General features: G+C 43.5%; 1 protein-coding gene across 1 annotated transcript; it reads right to left on the bottom strand.

The window, feature by feature from the left end:
* Positions 1–4,145: 4,145 nt before the first annotated feature.
* Positions 4,146–18,710, bottom strand: abcd2 (ATP-binding cassette, sub-family D (ALD), member 2; the record flags this gene model as incomplete). The annotated part of the gene is made up of 10 exons (XM_084573802.1): positions 17,535–18,710; positions 17,002–17,182; positions 16,476–16,597; positions 11,686–11,848; positions 10,570–10,664; positions 8,541–8,686; positions 7,116–7,261; positions 5,988–6,072; positions 4,511–4,636; positions 4,146–4,350 (listed from the first exon to the last, which is right to left on the bottom strand). The coding sequence occupies exons 1-10, from the start codon at positions 18,477–18,479 to the stop codon at positions 4,146–4,148; spliced, it is 2,214 nt and encodes a 737-aa protein (XP_084429928.1). The 5' UTR covers positions 18,480–18,710.
* Positions 18,711–21,383: the final 2,673 nt, after the last annotated feature.

The following is a 21,383-nucleotide window of genomic DNA, read 5'->3' as shown; positions in this document are numbered from 1 at the left end:
TGAAAGTTTCTTTTCGGACTTACTGTATGTACTGATGCCATTGCCTGTGAATATCAGGCACTGTTTTGAGACGACTGGCAGACTCTGTGTCATTCAGCGGCTCGCGTGGCCTCCTGTCAACAGAGTCTGACTGACAGCACAGAGGAGACACGATATAAGATCACCACAGAGCTGATATTCCTTTCAATATTAAACGAATACATATTTTTAAAGTTTATGTCGTCAGTTTAGTTCTCGAGTCACATTTTGGGAAAAAAACCAAAAAAAAAACTGTGTCTTTTACTAACCTGAGCAGAGCACGGTTAGCATTCAAATGCCTAAAAAGTCCTTTGTTTCAAAACTGCATCCAAGACATTCTGGATCCAGTCAGCGTATCAGGCTAAACCTTGACATGCAGATGCAGCATTCATAATCAGTTTCATAACAAATTAAATAATGCTTGTGTACTTGTTCGCCTAAAATCTGAACAAATTTTTCCTTGATGATTAGAACAAGCTGATGTGCAGTTTGAAATACAGCAGCGCACCTGATTGTCCATTCTCTACGACAAGAAGCCAGTACTGACACAGTGGAGTTTAAACCAAACAGAAACACTTTAACAAAATAGTGATTGCATAAGGGACTTGGTGTTATTTAACTGTGCTAGTCACCTTAACTTGGAAGTGGCACAGAGAAGCCCTATGTTTTCCTATCCTTCCTTTTCTATATTTCACAACAGTCTTGTTTCTAACACGGTGCCACACATGCAAATTAATTATACAGAGGAAACATTAAATTATAGGTGAACTATGGAAGATATTTAGTGTCACCCAGCACTGATATCTATGTGCTTGGCTGGAATCTCAAGGCCGTGACACGCCAAGCTAACAGTCGCCCGCTGCCGGTGATGGGCAGACGGTGAGTGTCTCTGGTCTTGTGGTGCGCAACGTTGGCATGAGTCGGATCCCCTGTCGGTGACTTTTTGCCTGGTAAATAATATTGAATCAACAGTTCGCGATCACTCTGATCGGCTGTTCAGCTTAGCAAAACAGGAAAGAGAAACGTAACTAATGAGAGTAAAGAAGAGTCAAAAGGGGGCATATCTCATCTGAACACATTCAAATTCGCAAATATTTTCACGACATTGTCATCTAGAGTGAATAAACTGATTCAGGAAATATTATTTCGATCTTCCTTGCTCTTCTAGTTTCCCCATTTGAATGAAGAATACAGAATACTGCCACCTGCTGGTATGAAGACATATTACCTCTACTTTGACTGGCGTTGCAGTGTGTTGAAGTATAACTTTTTGGTCCAGATGCAAGCAATGTGACCTGACACAGTTGTTATTTGATGTCAGTTTGGTGTATCCGGGCCTTAAGAATGTCAGCACAATATGACATGTTAACTCAGCCTACTTTACTGTTCCTGCACGTTTACGTGGTTCTCCACAGGTTTGAACCACACAAACAAAAGACCGTTAAAATACCTTAAGCAGTCTCGAGCACAGCTCACAGCCGTCACGGAACGACACAGCATTTATGAATTTTTCAAAGCAATGCAACAAACCACTTATTTCACAGTATCACAACTGCCGACATTTGTCACCAGCAGCTTCGGGAGTCGCTGGTGACAAATTCGGAGGCTCACCGAGGAAACACAACCCATCCTTGAAAACAGCTGGAAAAGCACATGTACCTTATGTCAGCCATTAGTCAATAGGCTCAAGTGAATTTGAAATTAATCCTCTACCAGGCCCAAAGCCTGCAATATATGAACAAGTCAGAATTACAACCTTTCTGCTGCTGTGTATTAGGGGTTGCACGACTTCAGATTTTTTTAAAGTCGACTGTTATGTTTCATAAGAAAGTCACTGACTAGTCGCTGATGAAGTCACTAATAAAAACACAGTAGAAAGTAATCCTTTGAAACAATCTAGATTCTTGACTTGAATACATATGCTGAGAACAGACAGCTCATGCACTACATACTCTGTGCTGCAGATATGCATAGCCTGTACAAAAACAGGCAGCAACTCAGCACCATCACTAGCATTTAATAGTACTTCACAGCACGTTGTAAAATAGAATAATGTAGCTGGGGAAAAAAGGCTGCATTTCTCTGAAGCCTTCTCCGTGTACTGCAGCTAAAGGTTTAATTACTCTGAAAATGAAATTCACCAGCAAAATGTTGATTTACAGCTTCTTTCTCTCTGTTACCACAGGGCGTTTGGTGAAGTTAATTGAGAGAAGATTTGGATCTTTAGTGTTAGCGGTTTCCTGTTCAGATGCTGAACAGTGCTCACCGGTGTTTTTATTATCACGTGATCAGTGACTAGGCGGCACGACGTTTAAAGCGTCACGGCACAGCAGTGAAGTCCACAAACTGACTAGTCGACTAGTCTGTACAACCCCTACTGTGTATATAGCCAGGTGTAGCCTGACTCCGTTCTTATCAGAATCTAGTAACACTCTGTTATTTCATCATGGGACGTTTCAACCATTACAAGAAGGCATTCTCAACAAATACCTTAATTGTTAACTGTTTGGCCTTAGTTACTTCACTGTCATTATCTTTTTCAACAGATGACTCTAAAGAGCTCGCTTCTCCAACAGCATCCATTTTGTTGTCAACAAATTAAACTCCATGGCGCTCAGATGACTGCATTAAGCCTGCCCAAACGATTTGATTGGCCCTGCAGATCTTTGCTGGAGCATCGTCAGTGCCAATGGAGTGACTCCAGACCAACTCTCCGCCACAAAACAATTGCCGGCAGGGACGTTGGTCTGGCCCTCAGGATAATGTGTTTATGCCCTATAATGAAATCCAAATAAGGTATAAGGTCACATATATTATGACATAACAATGTGATACTGGAAAATAATATCTGTGTAAGGAGAATTAAAGACTCAGAGCAATATTCATGGCATCATCAAATTCATATGAAGGCTCCTTTCATTGACGGGCTTAGCTCATTGTCCGGTGAGATATCATCGAGAGCACGAGCAGCACTGCTGACAAAGCAGAGCCCCGGCAGACACACAAGTGTATTTTGTGTCAACATGGGATAGATGTTGGACAGGTGGCCAGCGTGTGCACATGAATCTGACAGTCACTGTACATTGTCTGGATGGCTACCTGTTAGTCCATGAAAAGGTTTTACATGTGTGTTTACTGGCTGACAGACTACCAGCGTCAGCTTGCTCCTCAAACCCCTTTGAAGAGGACCTCTTTAGCTCTTTGTATTTGTGCAATAAACCAGAAACCAATGGTTTTGGAGTCAGACCCGCGTCACTAATTGTTCTAATAATAGACCCTGACAGAGTCTGCATCCGAGTCTGCATTTGTGTTTCAAGGGTCTGCAGTGACCTAACAAAGACCAAGATAAGGGAAGGGGTTCCACTGTGGCTATGTACACAAACTAAACAAAAGGCATATTCTGACATTATGAAAAATAGTCTCTCTTTTGACCTCTCAAACCTAAGAGGTCACATTAGGTAGAGTAAAAACTAAACTCTATTGTTAAATCATGGAGGTAAAAACAAATCCTGCGCAGCCCAGCGGACCGGGCCTGGAATACTGCTTTGGACACGACAGTGGTTCTGTATTAAAAAGGTTTCCAGCTAAACGCAGCTATTTCACTACGGCAACAATCAGAAACAGCCATCTAAGAGCAAAAGTAAAGTGCTATAAAACTGCCAAACAAATTCATGAGCTAGGTTAACTTGGGTTTCATTACTTCTGCCACTTTGAACAGTGGCACATTGATCCTAACAAATACGTACGTTAAAATCAAACGTTAAAAATCTACAACTGAATATGCAGTCAGTGTGCGTTACAAGGGGGGGAGTAATACTAGTGAAAGAACTTCACCCTCTCCTCTCCACTTCTCAGACTGGGTAAAAGATTGAATAGAAAGAGGAAGGAGAGAGAGAAAGGGGAACTCAAAGACTGACTGGCATTAAGAGCTCTCCTGCTTTAACAAGAGGGGCTTGGAGTAAAAGGAAAAAAAAGGAAAAAATACTAAAAAACAGCCTCTAGATTTCTTTTTCTCTCATCGCCTCTCTGTGTTCCACACTCTCTTCTCATCCTCCCCCCGCTTCTTCTCTTCTTGTCCCCCGCTCTGGGCCTCTTCCCTCCCCCCCTCCCCCTTCTCTCTCTCTCTCTCACTCCTCAGCTGTTTTCAGGACAGAGTCGTCTCCCAGGATCTTGCAGAGCTCGTTGAGGCGGTGCTGCATCTCGGGAATGCCAGCCAGCTGGGTCTCCAGCCGCTGCTTCTCCTCGGTGAGGGAGAGCCGCGTTGCCGTGTCCAGCTGCTCAAAGCGCCAGCCTCCCTCTCCGTCGAACTGCAGCAGGTGGGTGTGGTACTTCCTGGAGGCGGAGAGGAGCGATTTAAAGCGGGAGAGGGGAAAAGCGGGTGTCGTTCAGCAGAATTAGTTTACTCTAGCTCACTGGGCAACTTATTCGTGAACTAGAGCAGGCTAAATTCACGGACAAGAATAGAATATTTCCATAGCGTGACGTGTCTTACCACAGGGATGGTCTGTGTGTGATGGAGAGCAGGGAGATGCCGGCATCCTTGGCGGCCTGGAAAATCTTTCCCTCCACGTCAATGCTCACAGCGCTGGTGCACTCATCCAGCAGGGCATATTTAGGCCTGAAGAACACGGGGGAGATACTTTAATCATTTCTATGCATCCTCTCATGAGACTGGTTACTAGTTATGTATGTGAGGTCAAACTGTTACCTCAGGTGAACTGATATGATGTAAAGGGACAAATTATTATTAAAAAAAAATATCTATCCAGTCTGCAAACTAGAAGATGGAGGCCTAGATATGAGTGCCATTCATTCACACTATTTGGCCAATCAGTGGAAGCCCCAGATAACCTTCAGTTACACTTATTTGGTATCAATTTGGTGACGAGGCTAACTATTACGTGTTGGCGCAGTGCTTGTCAAGAGTTTACGACCTTGAGTTGCTAACAACTCTGTGAACCCATTCACGAGTGATGCTAAATTTTAAGGCTAGCATGACAACATGCTCACATTGACAGTGCTAAAATATCCATCATAAACGGAATGTAGCATGTTCGCTAAACTCTTAGTTTTGTGTGTTAGCATGCTAACATATGCTACGTAGCATTAAACACAAAATGCGACCAAGCTTCTGGTTGGTACACACAACACAGTCTGACGTCAAAGGCAGCAGAAAAACCTGCAATTTGCATAGCAAGTAAGTAAAAGTTCAGAGGACTTAATACTGAAAGGTGGCTGATGAAAAGACGATTATATAACATCTGCTAACAGTTCTGTGAGGCTATACATGGGCACATCATTCGCTGGAGGTACAACAGCATGGAGACATGCTCACAGTGGCAGCGCTAATATGCAGATGTCCAGTGGGTAGTGTTTCCCTTCTTAGTTTACGGTGTTATCATGCTTACACGTGCTAACATTTGCTAATTAGCACTAAAGTACGGCAAAGAAAGGTTGTTAGCTGCACACAAAATATTAGGTAAAATGAATTAAAAAAACTACCATATATTACATACATTTCTGTACCTAAATTCCCCATGAAATCCAACTTGATATTTACATATTTTTATTTGTGTTCTGCACTACATGTCAAATATATTCTTGTATCTGATGGTATTGTAATTATTCCGAATAGTATTTTAGAGTTTGTCATTTCATGGACAATGACTCACCCTGCACTCAGGGGCGTGTACAAAATGTTTAAGTCCCTCCCCCATGACAAAACATCAGAAGGACATGGGGCAAAAATGGCCTGCTCAGGCCACTGGAGCTGACAAATAAAAGCAGGCGGGATTTTTGAGAAATGGGGTTGGCCTCTCTACCTTCTATTTTTGAGGTACATAAGTAAATATGTGGAAGCAAATAGCACTCGAATGGCTGTTTAAAGGGAATTTAAGAAGCAACACTTCAGATGGCAAAGGGGGATCTCAGAGTAATGGCAGGCAAACAATGAGGCTGCCTCTTCTTACATATGGTAGAACATGCGAGCCATGCCCATCCTCTGCTTCTCGCCTCCTGACAGCACGTCCTTCCAGTCCAACTCAGCATTCCAGCCTGGTGCAAACAAAAAAAAGAAGACACAGAAGATGTTGATATTTTAGTATGACAGAGGCTGAGTGCTAATATGTTTTGGTGTAATCTATATCAGACCAGAGAACGGTATTTAAAGCATGTGATATTCATGGGACACAAAAGTGAATTCTATGAAAGGGAAATTGGAAACTGTGTGTCATAAAGAGTTCATCAAAAATGCATTAAAAGCAACTTAGTGCACAGGTAAAATTTTACGAAGCTATTAGGATCAATGGCAATCATAAAACCTCTGAACGGCATGCTCGGTATGTCGTTGTTAGCTAAAAGGATTTTCCAGTTTATGTACCGTGTGAAACAGACTGGTTTCTTCTGTGTGTGTGACATTTTCAAGGAATAAGAAGAAAATCCTTCACAGCTACATGGCATTGGGGTTTTGCGTCCACATCAATGACTGACAATGGACGCGTGAGGTAATTTGCGCGTGCGATCAAGACCTTTCCCAACGTTTACACAGTGCAGCCATTCATCCATTAAACCCTATTGCGGCACTAAGCTTGGTAGAGTAGTTGGTTCACAACAATAGCCCTGTTTGTTTGGCAGTCAGAGGAGAGAGAGTGGCTGCCAATTAGCCACAGACCCAAGTTTAGGCAACACAAGTAATACGCAAGATCATACTACATAACCGTTGGTCTTAAACAACAGCAACTTGTACTATGTAATAGAAAATAAAGGTTTTCTTATTCTTAATATTATTCTTATTATTCTTCTGCCAAGTTACATTGTTTATTGTGGTATTTTTGTCGAGTTTGTCAAGGTTTCTAAGTGTAGTTCCGTCTGTTGCTGGTTGTGTTATGATAGTTTTTTTTGTCTGGGTTTGTCTGATAGCTTCCTTGTCTAGTTGTGACGCAGGTTTTAATCGTCTGTAAATGTTATCAGAGGTATTTTAGCCATTTTACTCTTTTTCAGTCCTCCGTTGTATAGTTTTACTTGAACCTGGGTGTTGATCTGCTGCATTCAACTGCCTTTTACAGCAATAAATGAAATCTTCTTCTGGACTCCCTTACCTCCCTCTCTGGTGACAATGTGATTGAGGTTCACTATGTCCAAGATGGCATCCAGGTCCTTGTCACTCATGCCTCTGGCAGCCATGTCCTCCACCGAGTCTGGGTAGATGACCTGGTCCCGCAGCGTACCCATCGACATGTATGGCCTGGAGAAACACACGTAGACTTAAAGAACAAATGCTAAAAGAAAAGTCGCGTCTTATATTAGATAATGCGTTGGATTCTGTTACAGCTGCCAGGTGGCCGTCTCATCCTGTGTATAAAATATTCAATGCTCTGCAGGAGGGAGTCGGCTGAGTCTACAATTTTAAGCAGCCCAGGATACGATTACATTTGAAGGTTTGTCTTAGACTAGGTCAGGTCACTTCAGTTAAAGGATTGCAGTCCTCTTGTGCTTTTGGAGGACCACAAATGGCCAACAGATGTTTGACTACAATGCTACATGCTAACTACTTCCTATGTGTGAACCACATTGATAGCTGCAACTAACCATTAGTTTTATCAATTAATGTCCATACAGTATACATAAAAGTATAGTGAATATGACCATACAAATTTTCCAGAGCCCAAGGTGATATATGCTGCCTTCAATGTCTCTTCAATGTTTCTATGTCTATATATGCGCTCATTAGTGGATATTTTCCACTCATTAGCTCATTAGTGGATATTTTCCGACAGGCACAAGCTCACAAATTCACCAACAGATCCCCAGCAGCAGTGTTCTCAAGACGTGAATCTGAAGTTATCACTTGAACACCAAGCATTCACGTACACAACTTCCCGTGTCGTAATTGTGAGTTCACAACTTCCATTTGAAGGCGGCAATGTTGAAATAGATTGTTTAGTCCAGCTAACATCAGAAGATATTCAGCATTAAACTGTAGAAGCCAATGCAGAAAATCCACACAACAGAAAGTATCAAATGTTTGCCACAGTTTCTTGACATGTTACTCAAAAAAAACTGTAATTTTCTGCCGGCCGAGTGGTTTCAATGAAAAGTGGAGATGGTGGGGGAATATTAACAACACAATTCACAATTAATAAAATAAACATGCATTCATTTTTATAGAATTCTACAGTGTCCTAAGGTTATACTTTGGATAATCCTATGCACCTCTGAGAGCATTAGCACAGCTCACTGGAGCAAACTCTTTGCTGTGGGAACACATGGCTGATTTATTTTTAGATAATGACAAATAAATTGTCATCTTTATCACTCAGATGTCAAGCCTAATCTGGATGGTAAATATTTCACTGTGTCCACAGCTCTGGTTTCTCTGTAAACTGGACACAAACAGGTCCCGTTACAATGGATTGGATTACTGGTAGGGTTCACCGGTGCTATGATCAAACCCTGCAATTGTTTCAGCACACTTCTCTGCAGCGATCTACTGGATTAGGGGGGTGAGCCGTGCGTTTGCGTACCTCTGAGGGATGTAGAACATATGCTGAGGAGAGGGTTTGTACAGCCGCCCGCCGTAGACAGGCCACAGGCCGCTGAGGATCCTGAACAGAGAGCTCTTTCCACAGCCATTAGGCCCCGTGATCAGCAGGTGCATGCCCTCTTCCACCTGAAAAGGGGAAAGAAACTGTGTTAATCCGCTTGAAGAGGAGTGAGTCATTGTAGCAACAATGCATCATTGGGACAGAAAGCTGACAGAAAGCATGAGTGGGCGTGCAGATTTTCATGTGCAGCACAAGACGACGCAAGACGAGTGGAAATGTTATCCCAAGAGATCATTGCTTTTTAACAATTGTAGGTGTTTGTTCTCTGTCTGAAATTAAACCACAGTGAGACACAGCTGGAAACCAGATCATATTCTCTTGCAGCAATCAGGGGAACATAGTAGCATCACAGCATACATTACTTTGTGGCTTTTAAAAGTACAGTAAAGGTACTGGGTATGACTTACTGTATGACGTACTGGGTACATTCAACAAAAATTACAAAAAAATCTAGACCGATGTAGAATGATGAAGCTCTTCCAAAAAAAAAACACCTAATACCTGCATAAAATTTGCCTCGGACCTTGTGAAGGACTACTGGTGGATATGGGCATGTTTTAGGCCTGACATCGATCGATAGTGAGAGGAGGGATCTGATTGGTTGGAAGCTAGCCTGTGGTAGATGCTTTGTTCAATCATGTGAATAGTTTCTTTCAAAGTGCCTGCCTGTTTACAAACGGCTTCCAAAGTCAACTTCAAGGTGCTTAAGATGAGCATGAAATTTGTATTTGGTACGATATATTTCAAATAAGGCAAATAAATGTTCTCATAAATCTTTAGCCAACTGTCTGAAGCTACAGTCTGAGTCTAAATCAGGGGTGTCAAACTCATTTTAGTTCGGGGGCATAGCAGTTATTTTCATTGTGAAATTGCAGTCTTCTACGTAATTTTCACACTGCAAATTCATGCTGCGGGCCAGATTAGACCCTCTGCGGGGCTACTTTTGGCCTGCGGGCCATATGTTTGACACCTGTGGTCCAATCCAATAAAAGCGAAAAGGGATATTAAAAACAAGATCTTTTCTGGAGAGAAAAACAAAAATAACTATATTTTTGCCCTCTGGTCAGTGACTCTCTGTCTGTGCATGAATTATTATCCCTATCTAATATTTACATGAAGTCTTTACCTCAAGGCTATAAGCACAGTGTCAACAGTTTTTTCCTGCTATCTATGAGCTCTAAGTCAGCATGGTACTCTGGGGTATTGACCGCAGTCTGCACAGAGGCCTGTTGGCACGAGCTGCTAGCGGGGTTTGAAAGCGATAAGATACTATCGCGTATGTTTCTTTTTTTAATCTGCACCAAGGAGGTTTTGTCTTCCGCTGAAGCTTCAGCCTTGATTATACACGTAGTTAGACAGACACTTGCGTCACCAGGGGGGCATGGCTTCACCACGGCCCTCATATTGGCCAGATAAAATCGCCCCTAGCTTGTGTGCTAACTTGCAACAGCTGATTTTGTTAGGCCTCTGCCAAATTATCAAGCTAACTCAGTTATCCACAAATAAAGGACACGGTCCTGAGATCAGCTGACTTTCAGTCTCTTTAGTGTACCTAATGAACTGGCAAGTGAGTGTATATTTATACTAGCTCTTCAGAAGAGACAGGGCTTGGCACACACGACATGTTATGCAAATAGGAAGACACATTTGAATGTGGATGGCTGGGATAGTGTCATCTGACTCCGTCAGCACTGAAGTGTGATTTGAGGCAACACAAAGGACCTCATCAGCTCATTGCAGTAAACGACATCAACACGTCGACACCCAGAGGGTGTATCTTCTTCTTAATGAGACCACAGGGGATTATTCTTTAACAGTAATAAATGCCACATGGACCAGGGGAGTTCAGTGGTGACGTAGGATGAACAGCTGAAAATTCACGGGGCCTGAACTTTTGGTTTAAGTAGTCTACTATAGATCAGAAGAAAAATAGGTATGAGCATTTCACCTTAAAGTTCAAGCAAGACACTACGACGTCTCCGTTGGGTGTGATAATTGGGACGTTCTCGCACACAATGCCATTTTCCACATCGATCACTTCACCTGCAGAGACAAAAGAGAGAAACACGGAGAGGAGAAGGGTCGGTGATTGTGTATTAGACCAGTAATAAAGGATTAGACTCTGCTGAGGCATAAGCACGGATATCGACTGGGTTAATACCTACGCTGCGGGAATTATGGGGTTAAAAATAAAAATCCCTCGTAGCCACGTACCTCATTTATCTCTTAGCTTAACAGTTCTCTGTAACATGAGATGCATTCAAGGGTCAAATGGATGTTTACGCACGGATATTTATGCAGCGAATCAACCTTCGGCCTGCTGACTGCTTGTAATGTACAGTACGTTAATGGTCCGGATGTTGCCACAGATAAGAGTTTGTTCAGGCAGTGCAACTCAGGGTGCACACAAATGGAAGGTTTGAGTCAAACTGCGTCTGGTGCGATTGCTCTGTTAGAAGAAACTTTGGTGCGCAAACCGAAACCAACCTGTCCTCCTCGTAGTTTTGGAAACTCTGTCACAAAATACGAAATACACAAGGTGTCCAATTAGGTTGTGACTTAATACGCATGACTTTTGTTTCGTTTTTTCGGAGTTAAAAATGGCAGCGTGGCTGCCGGGTGGACCAGGACGTTTTCGCTTTAGTGGCGGCTGAGAAAACCAGACTACAAGTGTGAAATTGAAACTTGTTATCTGTGGTCAGTGTGCAACAGAAGCTCATTTCCCCTGTTAAAACTAAGCCACGATGGCGTAGCCAACATGCTTCGAGGATTTAACTGTATTTTAACCAAACTTCCGTCTTATCTATGAACTCATTGCTGATGTTTGCTAATTTAGATAATCTAAAGAGAAAATGTGGGCAGAGCGGTTGTCAATGAGCTTTGGGCTGTTTAACCTGAGCTAGGGTTGTTCATTGGCACCAAACCTCTTAAACTTGATCAGTGTTCCACACACCAGATGTGGTAAGACCTGTCCAAACATGGGGTTGTTATGCTGATGTTATGCTGATGCCTATTTCTTCTTCTCTTTACATTTTTTATTTTTTTTATACGAGGACGGGCCTACCCTTAATCTCCAGTGGTCCATCTATGTGCATCTCAGGCTTGCTCTTCTTCTCCGTCCCCGTCGTGGCCGACAGGGAAGAGCGCTTGTAAACCCCCCTCTGGACGTCCTCGAACACCACAAACATGTTGTGGACCCTTGCGGTGTAGCCTGCCAGCTCTGTGACCTGCCACGACAAACACACACACAGGGGGCGAAGGTCACTTTTTCTGGTAGATGTTGGAGAAACGTTAGGGTTAGCGCAATCCACGGGTGCACAGATTGTCATGTAGGTCAGTGTCATGGCCGTGTGCTGATAAAACTGGAACTGCGTGTGCGAATGAGATAGAGCAGTGATTTTATAGCAGGGTTGCTTGAACCCATCCTTATCCGTTATGACTGAGAGAGCACAAAAAGTATGCAAAATGAATGGATAAATTCTTAGCTGGTGTTGGAGCAGTACTGTTTCCATCCATTGACACGTTGTATTCCCTAGTCCCTTACCCTAACCATCTCAACTAGGGCTCCACAATGACAAAAACCTCTTAATATTCCATTCCATGACATAATGTACTCCTACCTGCTCATCCAGTACCTAATCCAAATCTTAAAACCATATCTTAAATTGTATACAACGCTTTGAAAGGATGTGAGAAAGTAAGAACCGACCAAAATGTATTTTTTTTGGTTTAACTCAACTCAAACCGCTTCTAGCTATTCAAGTGCACACATTCATGCCCTCATAAACACACAGCTGCTGTACATAACATATAATGAGAAATATTAAAGTATATTAATTAAGATATACACCGATCAGGCATAACATTATGACCACCTTCCTAATATTGTGTAGGTCTCCCTTGGGCTTTCAAAACAGTTGTGACTCATCAGAGAATGGACATGGACCTTCTGAGGGTGTCCTGTGATGTCTGGCAACAGAATGTTGTTAGTGGGGGCCTTTGAGGGGAGGGACCTCTGTGGGTCATCCCACAGATACTTGATCAGTTTGGGATCTAGGGAATTTGGAGGCCAGGTCAACACCTTGTACTATTTTTTTTTATGTTTTTTTAGTTGTTCCTAAACCGTTTTTGTGTGTGTGTCTGTGTCAGGCTGGATCCCGCTGGTGATGGCTGCTGCCATCAAGGAGCGTCATAGCTATGGGGTGGGGGTGTCTGGTCTGGTCTAGGTGGGTGCTACATGTCTAAGTAACATCCACACCAATGCCAGGTCCAAAAGTTTCCCAGCAGAACACTGGATTGTCACAAGATGGTCGATAATATTTACTTCTCCTGTCAGTGGTTTCATGCTGTGGCTGATCGGTGTACCTCATGATAAAAAATAAAGATACAACTTGAAAACATTTGGAAAATAAGACAAGCACAGAAACCATTAATCGCCTGATTGTAAAAGGAGCAAAAATGTGTTTCCAGGCATCTGGAGGTTGTTGCTTTGGCTGTTAGTGGAGCACCCCGCAGCGAGACAATGCAGGCTGTTGACACAGCTTGATTATATTAAACAACAAGTACCACTTCTGAGAACTCATGGACACCATGTGGTTGGTAATATCCCAGTAAGTTCAAGTAAAGCTTGCAGAGCTATGTACAGCAGAAGGCCCATCAGCATCGCTACCAAATGGTGTCCGCATACAGAATGAGACTTGACTGTCCACTTTGAAATGATCCACTTCCGTGTAATGCTACTGCTCACTGCACAGAAACAAAAAAATGCAAACAAGCTCTTCAGCAGGTATAAACAGCATTGTGTTGCACGAAACAGGCAGGTGCTGATCAGGTGCATTGTGGGGTTCTTCTTTCACTGAGTAAGTGCATTGGTGGAGGCCAGTACATCCTTTCTAATTCATCGTAATCGTGTTCAAATAAAAACTGTGAGACAGAGAGAAAGAGTCAGAGACCAAGAGAGAGGGAGAGAGAGAGAGAGAGAGAGAGAGAGAGAGAGAGAGAGAGAGAGAGAAAGTGATAAGAGATGCAGAAGTGCAGGGCTGAAAGATCAACAGATGGAGGATTATTCACAGCTAGGCTAAGCCCTGAGAGAAGGAGCTCTGAACACACACCACGATTCACTGCTGGCTGACCTACAGTGACATAAGAGTGGCAGCAGATTCCAGCTTCAGGAATCAACTCCTATTAACACTTTCTGTTCAGTCCTGTTCCTATAGATACATTTAATGCAGTCAAGAGAACAATCGACCGAGTTGACACAAACTGGAACCTGATGTGATTTATTAAGCTTTGAATAAAAGTATTGTTTGTGAAGATTGGACAAATCCTTGACATCATGGTTTGATGTCTTCCTCCAATTTAAGCTATCTTTGCAGCAGATGTTGGTCTGGCCATGAACTGCTTTTCCACCGTAGTGTTTCTCAAACCATTTACACACAATGGCAATCTTAGGTTCTATCGGGCCCCAGACAAAGACATATGTGTGCTATCCCTCCCAGTTCAAACTACCAATATCTGTCATAGGGCAGATAGAAGGTGGCTGCCAGGGGGGAGGGTTGTGAAGTATTGTCAATACACTGTAGGGCCTTCATAGGTTTATGGGATTTTTTCATTGTAGCAATCTGGGGGCCTCTTTTTCCTTTTTTTGGGCCTCAAACAATTGCTTGGTTTGCCTGTCCTTATAGTGCGGCCCTGTTCACTCAAACATTTAGAAACCAATGGCAGAAATTTGCCCTGTAAGGTGCTTGCCTGCCATTAGGAGCAACTTTGGGTTCAGTGTCTTGCCAAAAGACATTTCTCTGGGCCTTCGGCTGGCCAGGGATTGAACCACCAACCGTGCAATTAGTGGACAACCAGCTCTACCACCTGAGCTTCGGCTGTTAATCTTTCAAATGAGCCCCCAGAGGATTATACTTTAACACCAATATACGCCACACAGGTCATTAGCAAGTTTTGTGGAAAGCTAAAAAAATAACGAGGACACCAATTTCATTGGACCCACTTTGCGATTCTGTTCTCAGAAAATATTTGAGAGAGAGAACAACTAACAGCCTATCTGTAGACAGGAATGGAACAGGCTTTCTAAGAAAAAATACAAAGACGAGTAACACGCAACCATGAGCTGGGACATGTTACAGGCCCATCTGACCACACACACAACAAACAAATATAGAAGCTGTACGCTGTCAGATTTAACAGGCAGAGGGTCTGGAGGCGGGAGTTGGGAAAACCACCTCAGGAATGTGCACCATCTCTGCTGCATCTTAAATTGCACACATCTCTTGGCGCTGCATGCAGGGGCTTGCTGCTCTACATCTGAACTTGGCACACACTCAGAACAGAGCTGCGAGCAGGCTAAAACTCGTATCCTTCGGGGAAGTGTTTTGCACAATAAAATGATGGTCCTGACATACTGCCGTGCTATAAAAATGAAATAAACCGATTCTCTCACGACTGCCTTGTGTATTATAAGCCTAAGCCTTCTGTGGATTTTGTACATCAAGCTTTTTTTCGCGCTCACATTCGGGTACAGTACAACAGGAAGTTTCTGAGAGGAGGTGACACAGTTAAGGAAACAGACACCAACCCGCTAGCGTTTTTAGAAGAGTTTCAATTCCTCCACTGCAACACAGGCACAGACTGCCCGAGCTTGCTCACTGGTAGACATGCTGCGAACTCACCACACCAATGCTCGAATATCACACGTTTCACAAAGGGAATTACCAGGAGCTTGGAAAAATGCATTTCAAAACACAGGGTGGCATGTGATCAAAAGTAGACCAGCGCAAACGAGCAAATGCGCTGCAGTCAAATCCTCTTATAGACCTCAAAATGCAGCCTGAGAGGGAGAATGCATGAATGGGTCTTGCTTTTTTTTTTTTTCTTTTTTGGATTAAAATGCAACGAGAGATCGGGGATTTGGCCGTCAATGAACAAGGCCTTTTATTCACTGATTTCTTTCTTTGCTTTTTCAAGCCGGGATCCCTGCTCAGGAACGGCCAGTAACACAACTGGAAGGAGAGAGCTGGATATACTATATTTATCTACCAATCCTTCAGAATGTGCACTGATCCATCCCGTGCGCCCATCTGTTTGGCCACGTGTCCCTCCTCCAAACTACTAGTTTATTTCTTTAGAAGGAACACAGAACGTCGAGACAACATGCGTGCCATGCAGGAAGCGCAGCACTCGCCGCGTAGCCTTTGATCAGGAAATGCCGAAGTGCCAGCTACTAGCACAGACCCACAAACTTCTTTCATTTTCTTTGCCATGAATCTGACGAGCCTCCGCTTGAAAATGGTGCTCTACTTCCTGAGGACACAAATAAACTGCAGAATTTCTGGCAAAGGTTACTTAAGTTCACATAAGAACAGAAGACCTCTTCTAATATGAAACTTCAACTGAGCTGCAGCTCTAACAAACATACTTCCTACTTTGAATCAAACAGGCTATGTTCATAAAATGACATTATAAACAGTGAATTACGCTATTTTTTTAACTTGGCAACTACTATAGAAGCTGCAACTAATGATAAGTGGGTTTTAAATGCAATACCCCAGAGCCCAGCACATTTCAAAATGCTACTCAGCAGATCACAATTCAAATTTTAATTCAATTTAGTTGTTTGGAACCAACTAATGTCTGACATTTCCGCTTAAAAACAACAAAGCTATTGTCAAAGTAGTTGCCGATTTATTTCCATTACATGAACCTATTAATAGACAAACTGTTTTTTCCCCAACAAGTGTGCAGTACAGTTGTGAATGAAGGCACGTGGCTGACCCATACCAAGAGGGCGGGCTTTTGTATCTTTTCAGATGCGAACTTCACCACACCAGTGTACAGGGCACATACCTCTTTGTAGGAGGACATGATCCTCTCGATGGCATCGGCCCCCGAGGCCAGGAGGTTGCGGGCGGTGGTGAACGCCTCCGTCCTCTCGCTCACCAACACCTGTGTCTGCCCATCTGCCGTTTCTGGAGGAGGGAGACACAGACAAACGGACAGGTCAGAGAGGAAGGCAACCGGGAGATAATATGTTAACACTGTTTTATGCTGTAAGTAAAAGTGTGTGCCGTGAGGGCCGCGTTATCATTCACACTTGTGTCTGCGAGCATGAGGATGCCTCTGAAAGAAGCTATTTAAATATTGGCACTTCTACTGAAACATTAGGACTCAATTCTAGTTTTATTTCTGATGCTGAAGAGCCGCCAGGAAGGTGTGGGTGGCAGCTACTGTTTTAACACTTGCTAATGAGCTCCCACTGAAGGGGAAGCTGCAACTACTGACCCCCACATTCACCGTAAAACGTTCTCACACCACGGGAACGACTATACGCCGACACAAACAAGTGAAAGAAGGCCCGAAAAGGCCCTCCTACCGTTGTCGGCGAAGCCCGTGGCTGTGATGATGGGCACGGCCACCATGACGAGCCCGCTGCTGCTCCACACGTACTTCATGAGGAACTGCTCGATCATGATGTACCAGAGGCGCTTGGACAGGATCAGGTTCATCTGGTCCGCCAGGGCTCGGTAGCACTTCTGGAGCTGACACATCTCCACCTGCAGCGCACGGGAGGTTACAGTGCGTGGCACAGTATTTCAACACCACTGTCATTTTCAGATTGTTCTTGTGAGGGACCACTGTTTGGGCCTGTTTGTGGGGTAATAACTGTTAGATATTGTGACACTACAGGGTTACTGTGGTTACTGTGGGCACATTTCAGGACAGTAAACAATATTATTCCAGTGTAATAATGAACATCCAGCCAATGTGCTACTGTCAGGTACATGGCTGATGGGCCTTTAATGGTTTATTAATGTAGCTTAATTGAATAAAACTACCTTGCACTGTAATTACAGCCACAGTAAATGCAATCTCTATTCTAAAGATGCCTACATCCCCTCTGCATACCTTGTGCCCTCTGTAGAAAGCTATTTCCTCAGCATTAGCAATGATCCTGGAGTGCACATAGCGTAGGTAGCCCTTCCTATGAGCCTCCTCGGCTACCAGCTTCCCAAATTTGGGCGAGCACGCACGCAGGACCTTAGCCGTGGCAAAGACCACAAGCCCGGCCAGCAGGGTCGGCCCGGTGGCGTTGGCTCCCCTGGACCTGGCGGTCTGAATCAGCGTGTAGGAGGTCAGCACCACGTCCAGTATGGGCTTGGTGAGGTTCGAATAGAGATGGGCCACCGACTGGGAAAACATCATCACGTCCTCTGTGAGAGACTGGTCCGGGTTGGCCAGCCTCCCGTCCATGTTGCTGACTTTGTAGTAGGTCTGGTCGGTGAAATAGGTCCTGTAGGCATGGTTCACCAGCCGGGTGCGGAAGGCCAGAGCCAGTTTGCACTCCAGGTACCGGATGGCGCTGTTGACGAACGTGGCCGGGATAGCAATGAGGAGCCATTTGATCAGCTGGAGGATGAAGCGCTTGGGTTTTTTCTCCACGATCGTCTTGACGATCTTTCCATCCAAGCTGGCCACGTAAATAGACAAAAACGTCCTAGATATCAGCGCCACTGAGTGCAAGGAGAGCAAACCGAGCTCTTTGGAGACAAGCTTGGGAAAGAGGATTTTACCAAGTTCAAGGATCTGTTTGAAAAATTCAGCATTTACGCCAGGGGACACCTTCTGATGGACCACGGCATCGATGGGAGTCTTCCCCGAGCAGGTGGAGCCATTCTCGGCCTTTGAACCCCGTCGGTCGCTCTGGGGATCCTTGTTTTTGCAGAGCTGCCTGCAGATGATGGGGTACAGCGTCCTGACACCGTAGGCAGCAGCCGCAAGAAGCACGGCTCGCTTCGCCGCAGTCGTGCGGTCCCATTTCACTCTGGACGCCGCATCGAGGATGTTGGACATTTTCTCAAACCTTAGTCGTCTCTGCTAACGGTCCTTTCAGCACCCATCCCCCAGACAAGGCTCACTGCGTCGACATAAATAAAGGAGAGAGGGACTTCTGATGGCTGGATTGATGTGAAGCGAGCCCGATACATGTACCGCTACATCCTGCTCTTTTTTGTGCCAGTGTCAAGCAAAAACATTTACGAGAGCTGCACTTCCGGTTATCGTTGCCAAAATAAAACTCAAGCTTATCAAAAATTCAAAATTCAAAATTCAAAATGGGCTTTATTGGCATGAAAGTTTCTTAAAAAAAAAACAATATTGCCAAAGCAGAGCATTAAAGTACAATACAATAAATCAAAGATATATACATTATGAACATTCTATTAGTTATATACAGTGTGTGTGTGTGTGTGTGTGCCTCGATCACTCACTGTCCCTCAGGGTGTGGCATGTTAACACATACTGGGCAGCAAGGTGTGCCCGCTCTCCTTCTCCGAGGAGTATTTTTAATTTGGAGAGGTCGTCCAGCTCTTTGAAACCTGGAACCAAAGAGCTGAACTTGTTCCAATAAATTTTTCTAGTGTCATTTAATTTTGTACATTGTAGGAGAAAGTGCATCTCCGTCTCAACCTCACCTGTCGAACAGTGACCACATTTTCTGTTTTCTTTTGGTTGCCATGATTTTTTGTGTCTTCCTGTTTGGATTGCCAGTTTGTGGTCACTGAGCCTGTACTTGGTTAGGATCTGTCTCTGCTTTCTATCTCTGACAGTAGAGAGATATTCTGCTAATTCATAATCTCTTTTAAGGGCAAGATAACATTCCAATCTACTTTGGCTTTTAGTTGTTTCTTCCCAATGGTCCAGATAGCTTTCTTTACATTGTGCTATAATTTGATTTACCCTGATTACTTTTTGTAGAGCAGTGTTGTTGTGAGGCTGGTCAGACTGTGTCTGAGAGGGGGCAGTTAGCCTCAGTACCAACTGACATAGGGGACTCTTCTCTGGGCTCAGCTCTTGGGTTTGGAGGGCTTTGGAGTGGAGGGTGTCTCTGGGGCTGGATTTCAGGTGGTTAAAGAAGTTGAGCGTTCTCTTCTGAATGTTGATTATCAGTGGGTATCTGCCTAATTCTGCTCTACATGCATTTGTTGGTGTGTTTCTGTGTACGTGTAAAATGTATCTGCAGAATTCTGCATGTAGAGATTCTGTTGGATGTTTGTCCCAACGGATAAAGCTCTGATGACTGAGTGGACCCCATACTTCACTACCGTACAGCGCAATGGGCTGGATGACACTATCAAATATTTTAAGCCAGATTTTTATTGGAATATGGACATTATAAAATTTTCTCTTAATTGCATATAGAGCTCTTCGAGCTTTTTCTTTTAGTGCATTCACTGCCATGTTGAAACTCCCTGATGCTGTTATGGTTATACCAAGGTAGGTATAACTCATGCTGTGTTCAATGACATGATTATTGATGGTAAATTGGTGTTTGTTCTCATGACACCTGGGGCGTTTTTGAAAAATCATGACATTTGTTTTCTTCATGTTTACTGCCAGGGCCCAGTTCTGACAGTACTTTTCTACTACGTCCAGCTGTAGCTGTAGTCCTTGTTCAGTAGGAGACAGTAGAACAAGGTCATCAGCATAGAACAGAGACTTCACCTCTCTATCTAGGAGGGAGAGGCCCGGAGCAGCACATTTATCCAACTCAGCAGCCAGTTCATTTATATACAGATTAAATAACGTCGGATTTAGGTTGCAACCCTGCCGAACACCTCTTCTCTGGGGGAAGAAACAGACATTACCTCCCACCGGAAATGCATAGAAATACTATGCCAGAAATGGATGTGTTTGCTTTTAATTTGTGAATCTAACATACCTAACTTCCGGGTTCACTGTAGTAATCTCCGTTGTCTTAACGCTACTTATTTCCGCCCAGTCCTTGTACAGGGGCTGTTTTCATTGGTCGCGCCCCCGGCAAAATGCGATTGGTTGCGTGACAAGCGTAAACAAATTATACGCTACTGTATCTGCTGTATTTTGAGATATATTTCTCCTTATACGCAAATAGTGTCACGCAACATTTTCCTACTCATAATTAATTGTTGCTGTTAGCAATATTGTCCACTGACACCCTTTGAACAAACGGTTAAAAGGCATTTATACACGTTTATAACTATTGCTATAGTGGCGCGTGACATATTTTAGTAGTTGGTCCTCGCGCATCCTTGCATTAGTTAACGTTAGCTACTTAGCTAAAACATTAAGCTAGTAGTATACTCTAATATACACGAACAATAGCGTTGTTGTTTTCACACACTGCTGTTAGATGTTATATTTTATTTGTTAACATCAGCCGTTTGAAATGAATTGGGTCGGTGGTTCTAGGTAAGGTCATATTTTGGCAATTAGCTGTCGTGCTAATGTTGATGTTAGCTTAAAAAGTTTAAGCTAACTTGATAAATATGTAACTACTTACATTGCAGGAACCGTTTAGTGATGAGGAATGATGCGAAAAAACAAAGGGTGAGGCAGCCACATGAAACTTCACAGGAATGTATCACTCCTCTTACCTAGTTAAATATTACTGTGTGTCTTTTTGACCTAGGAGTTTTTTGAAAAGAGAAAAATGCAACAGAAGCTGAAGAACCTGGGGATAAGTCTGCCTTCGCCTTCCGCTGTAGACAGTGGTTCTGGTAGTATGGACCTGATGAATTTATTTATCGTCAATCAGATTGCAGCTAAGAAAGCAAGTAAAGGTGAGACGTATACATCAGTCTATTGGAATAATGTTTAGTTGCAGAACCAATCAGATCTAGAGTACATGACTAAATTAAAGCATTTTCAAATGGCAAAACATCAAATATTTGTGATCTTGCTAATATGAATACCGTCAAATCTGCATCACAGTCTTCA

The sequence above is a fragment of the Chelon labrosus genome (assembly GCF_963514085.1).
Source record: "Chelon labrosus genome assembly, chromosome: 23".
Lineage (NCBI taxonomy): Eukaryota > Metazoa > Chordata > Actinopteri > Mugiliformes > Mugilidae > Chelon > Chelon labrosus.
Note: the sequence above shows the minus strand (reverse complement) of the source record. Positions and strands in the feature narration are given on the sequence as shown.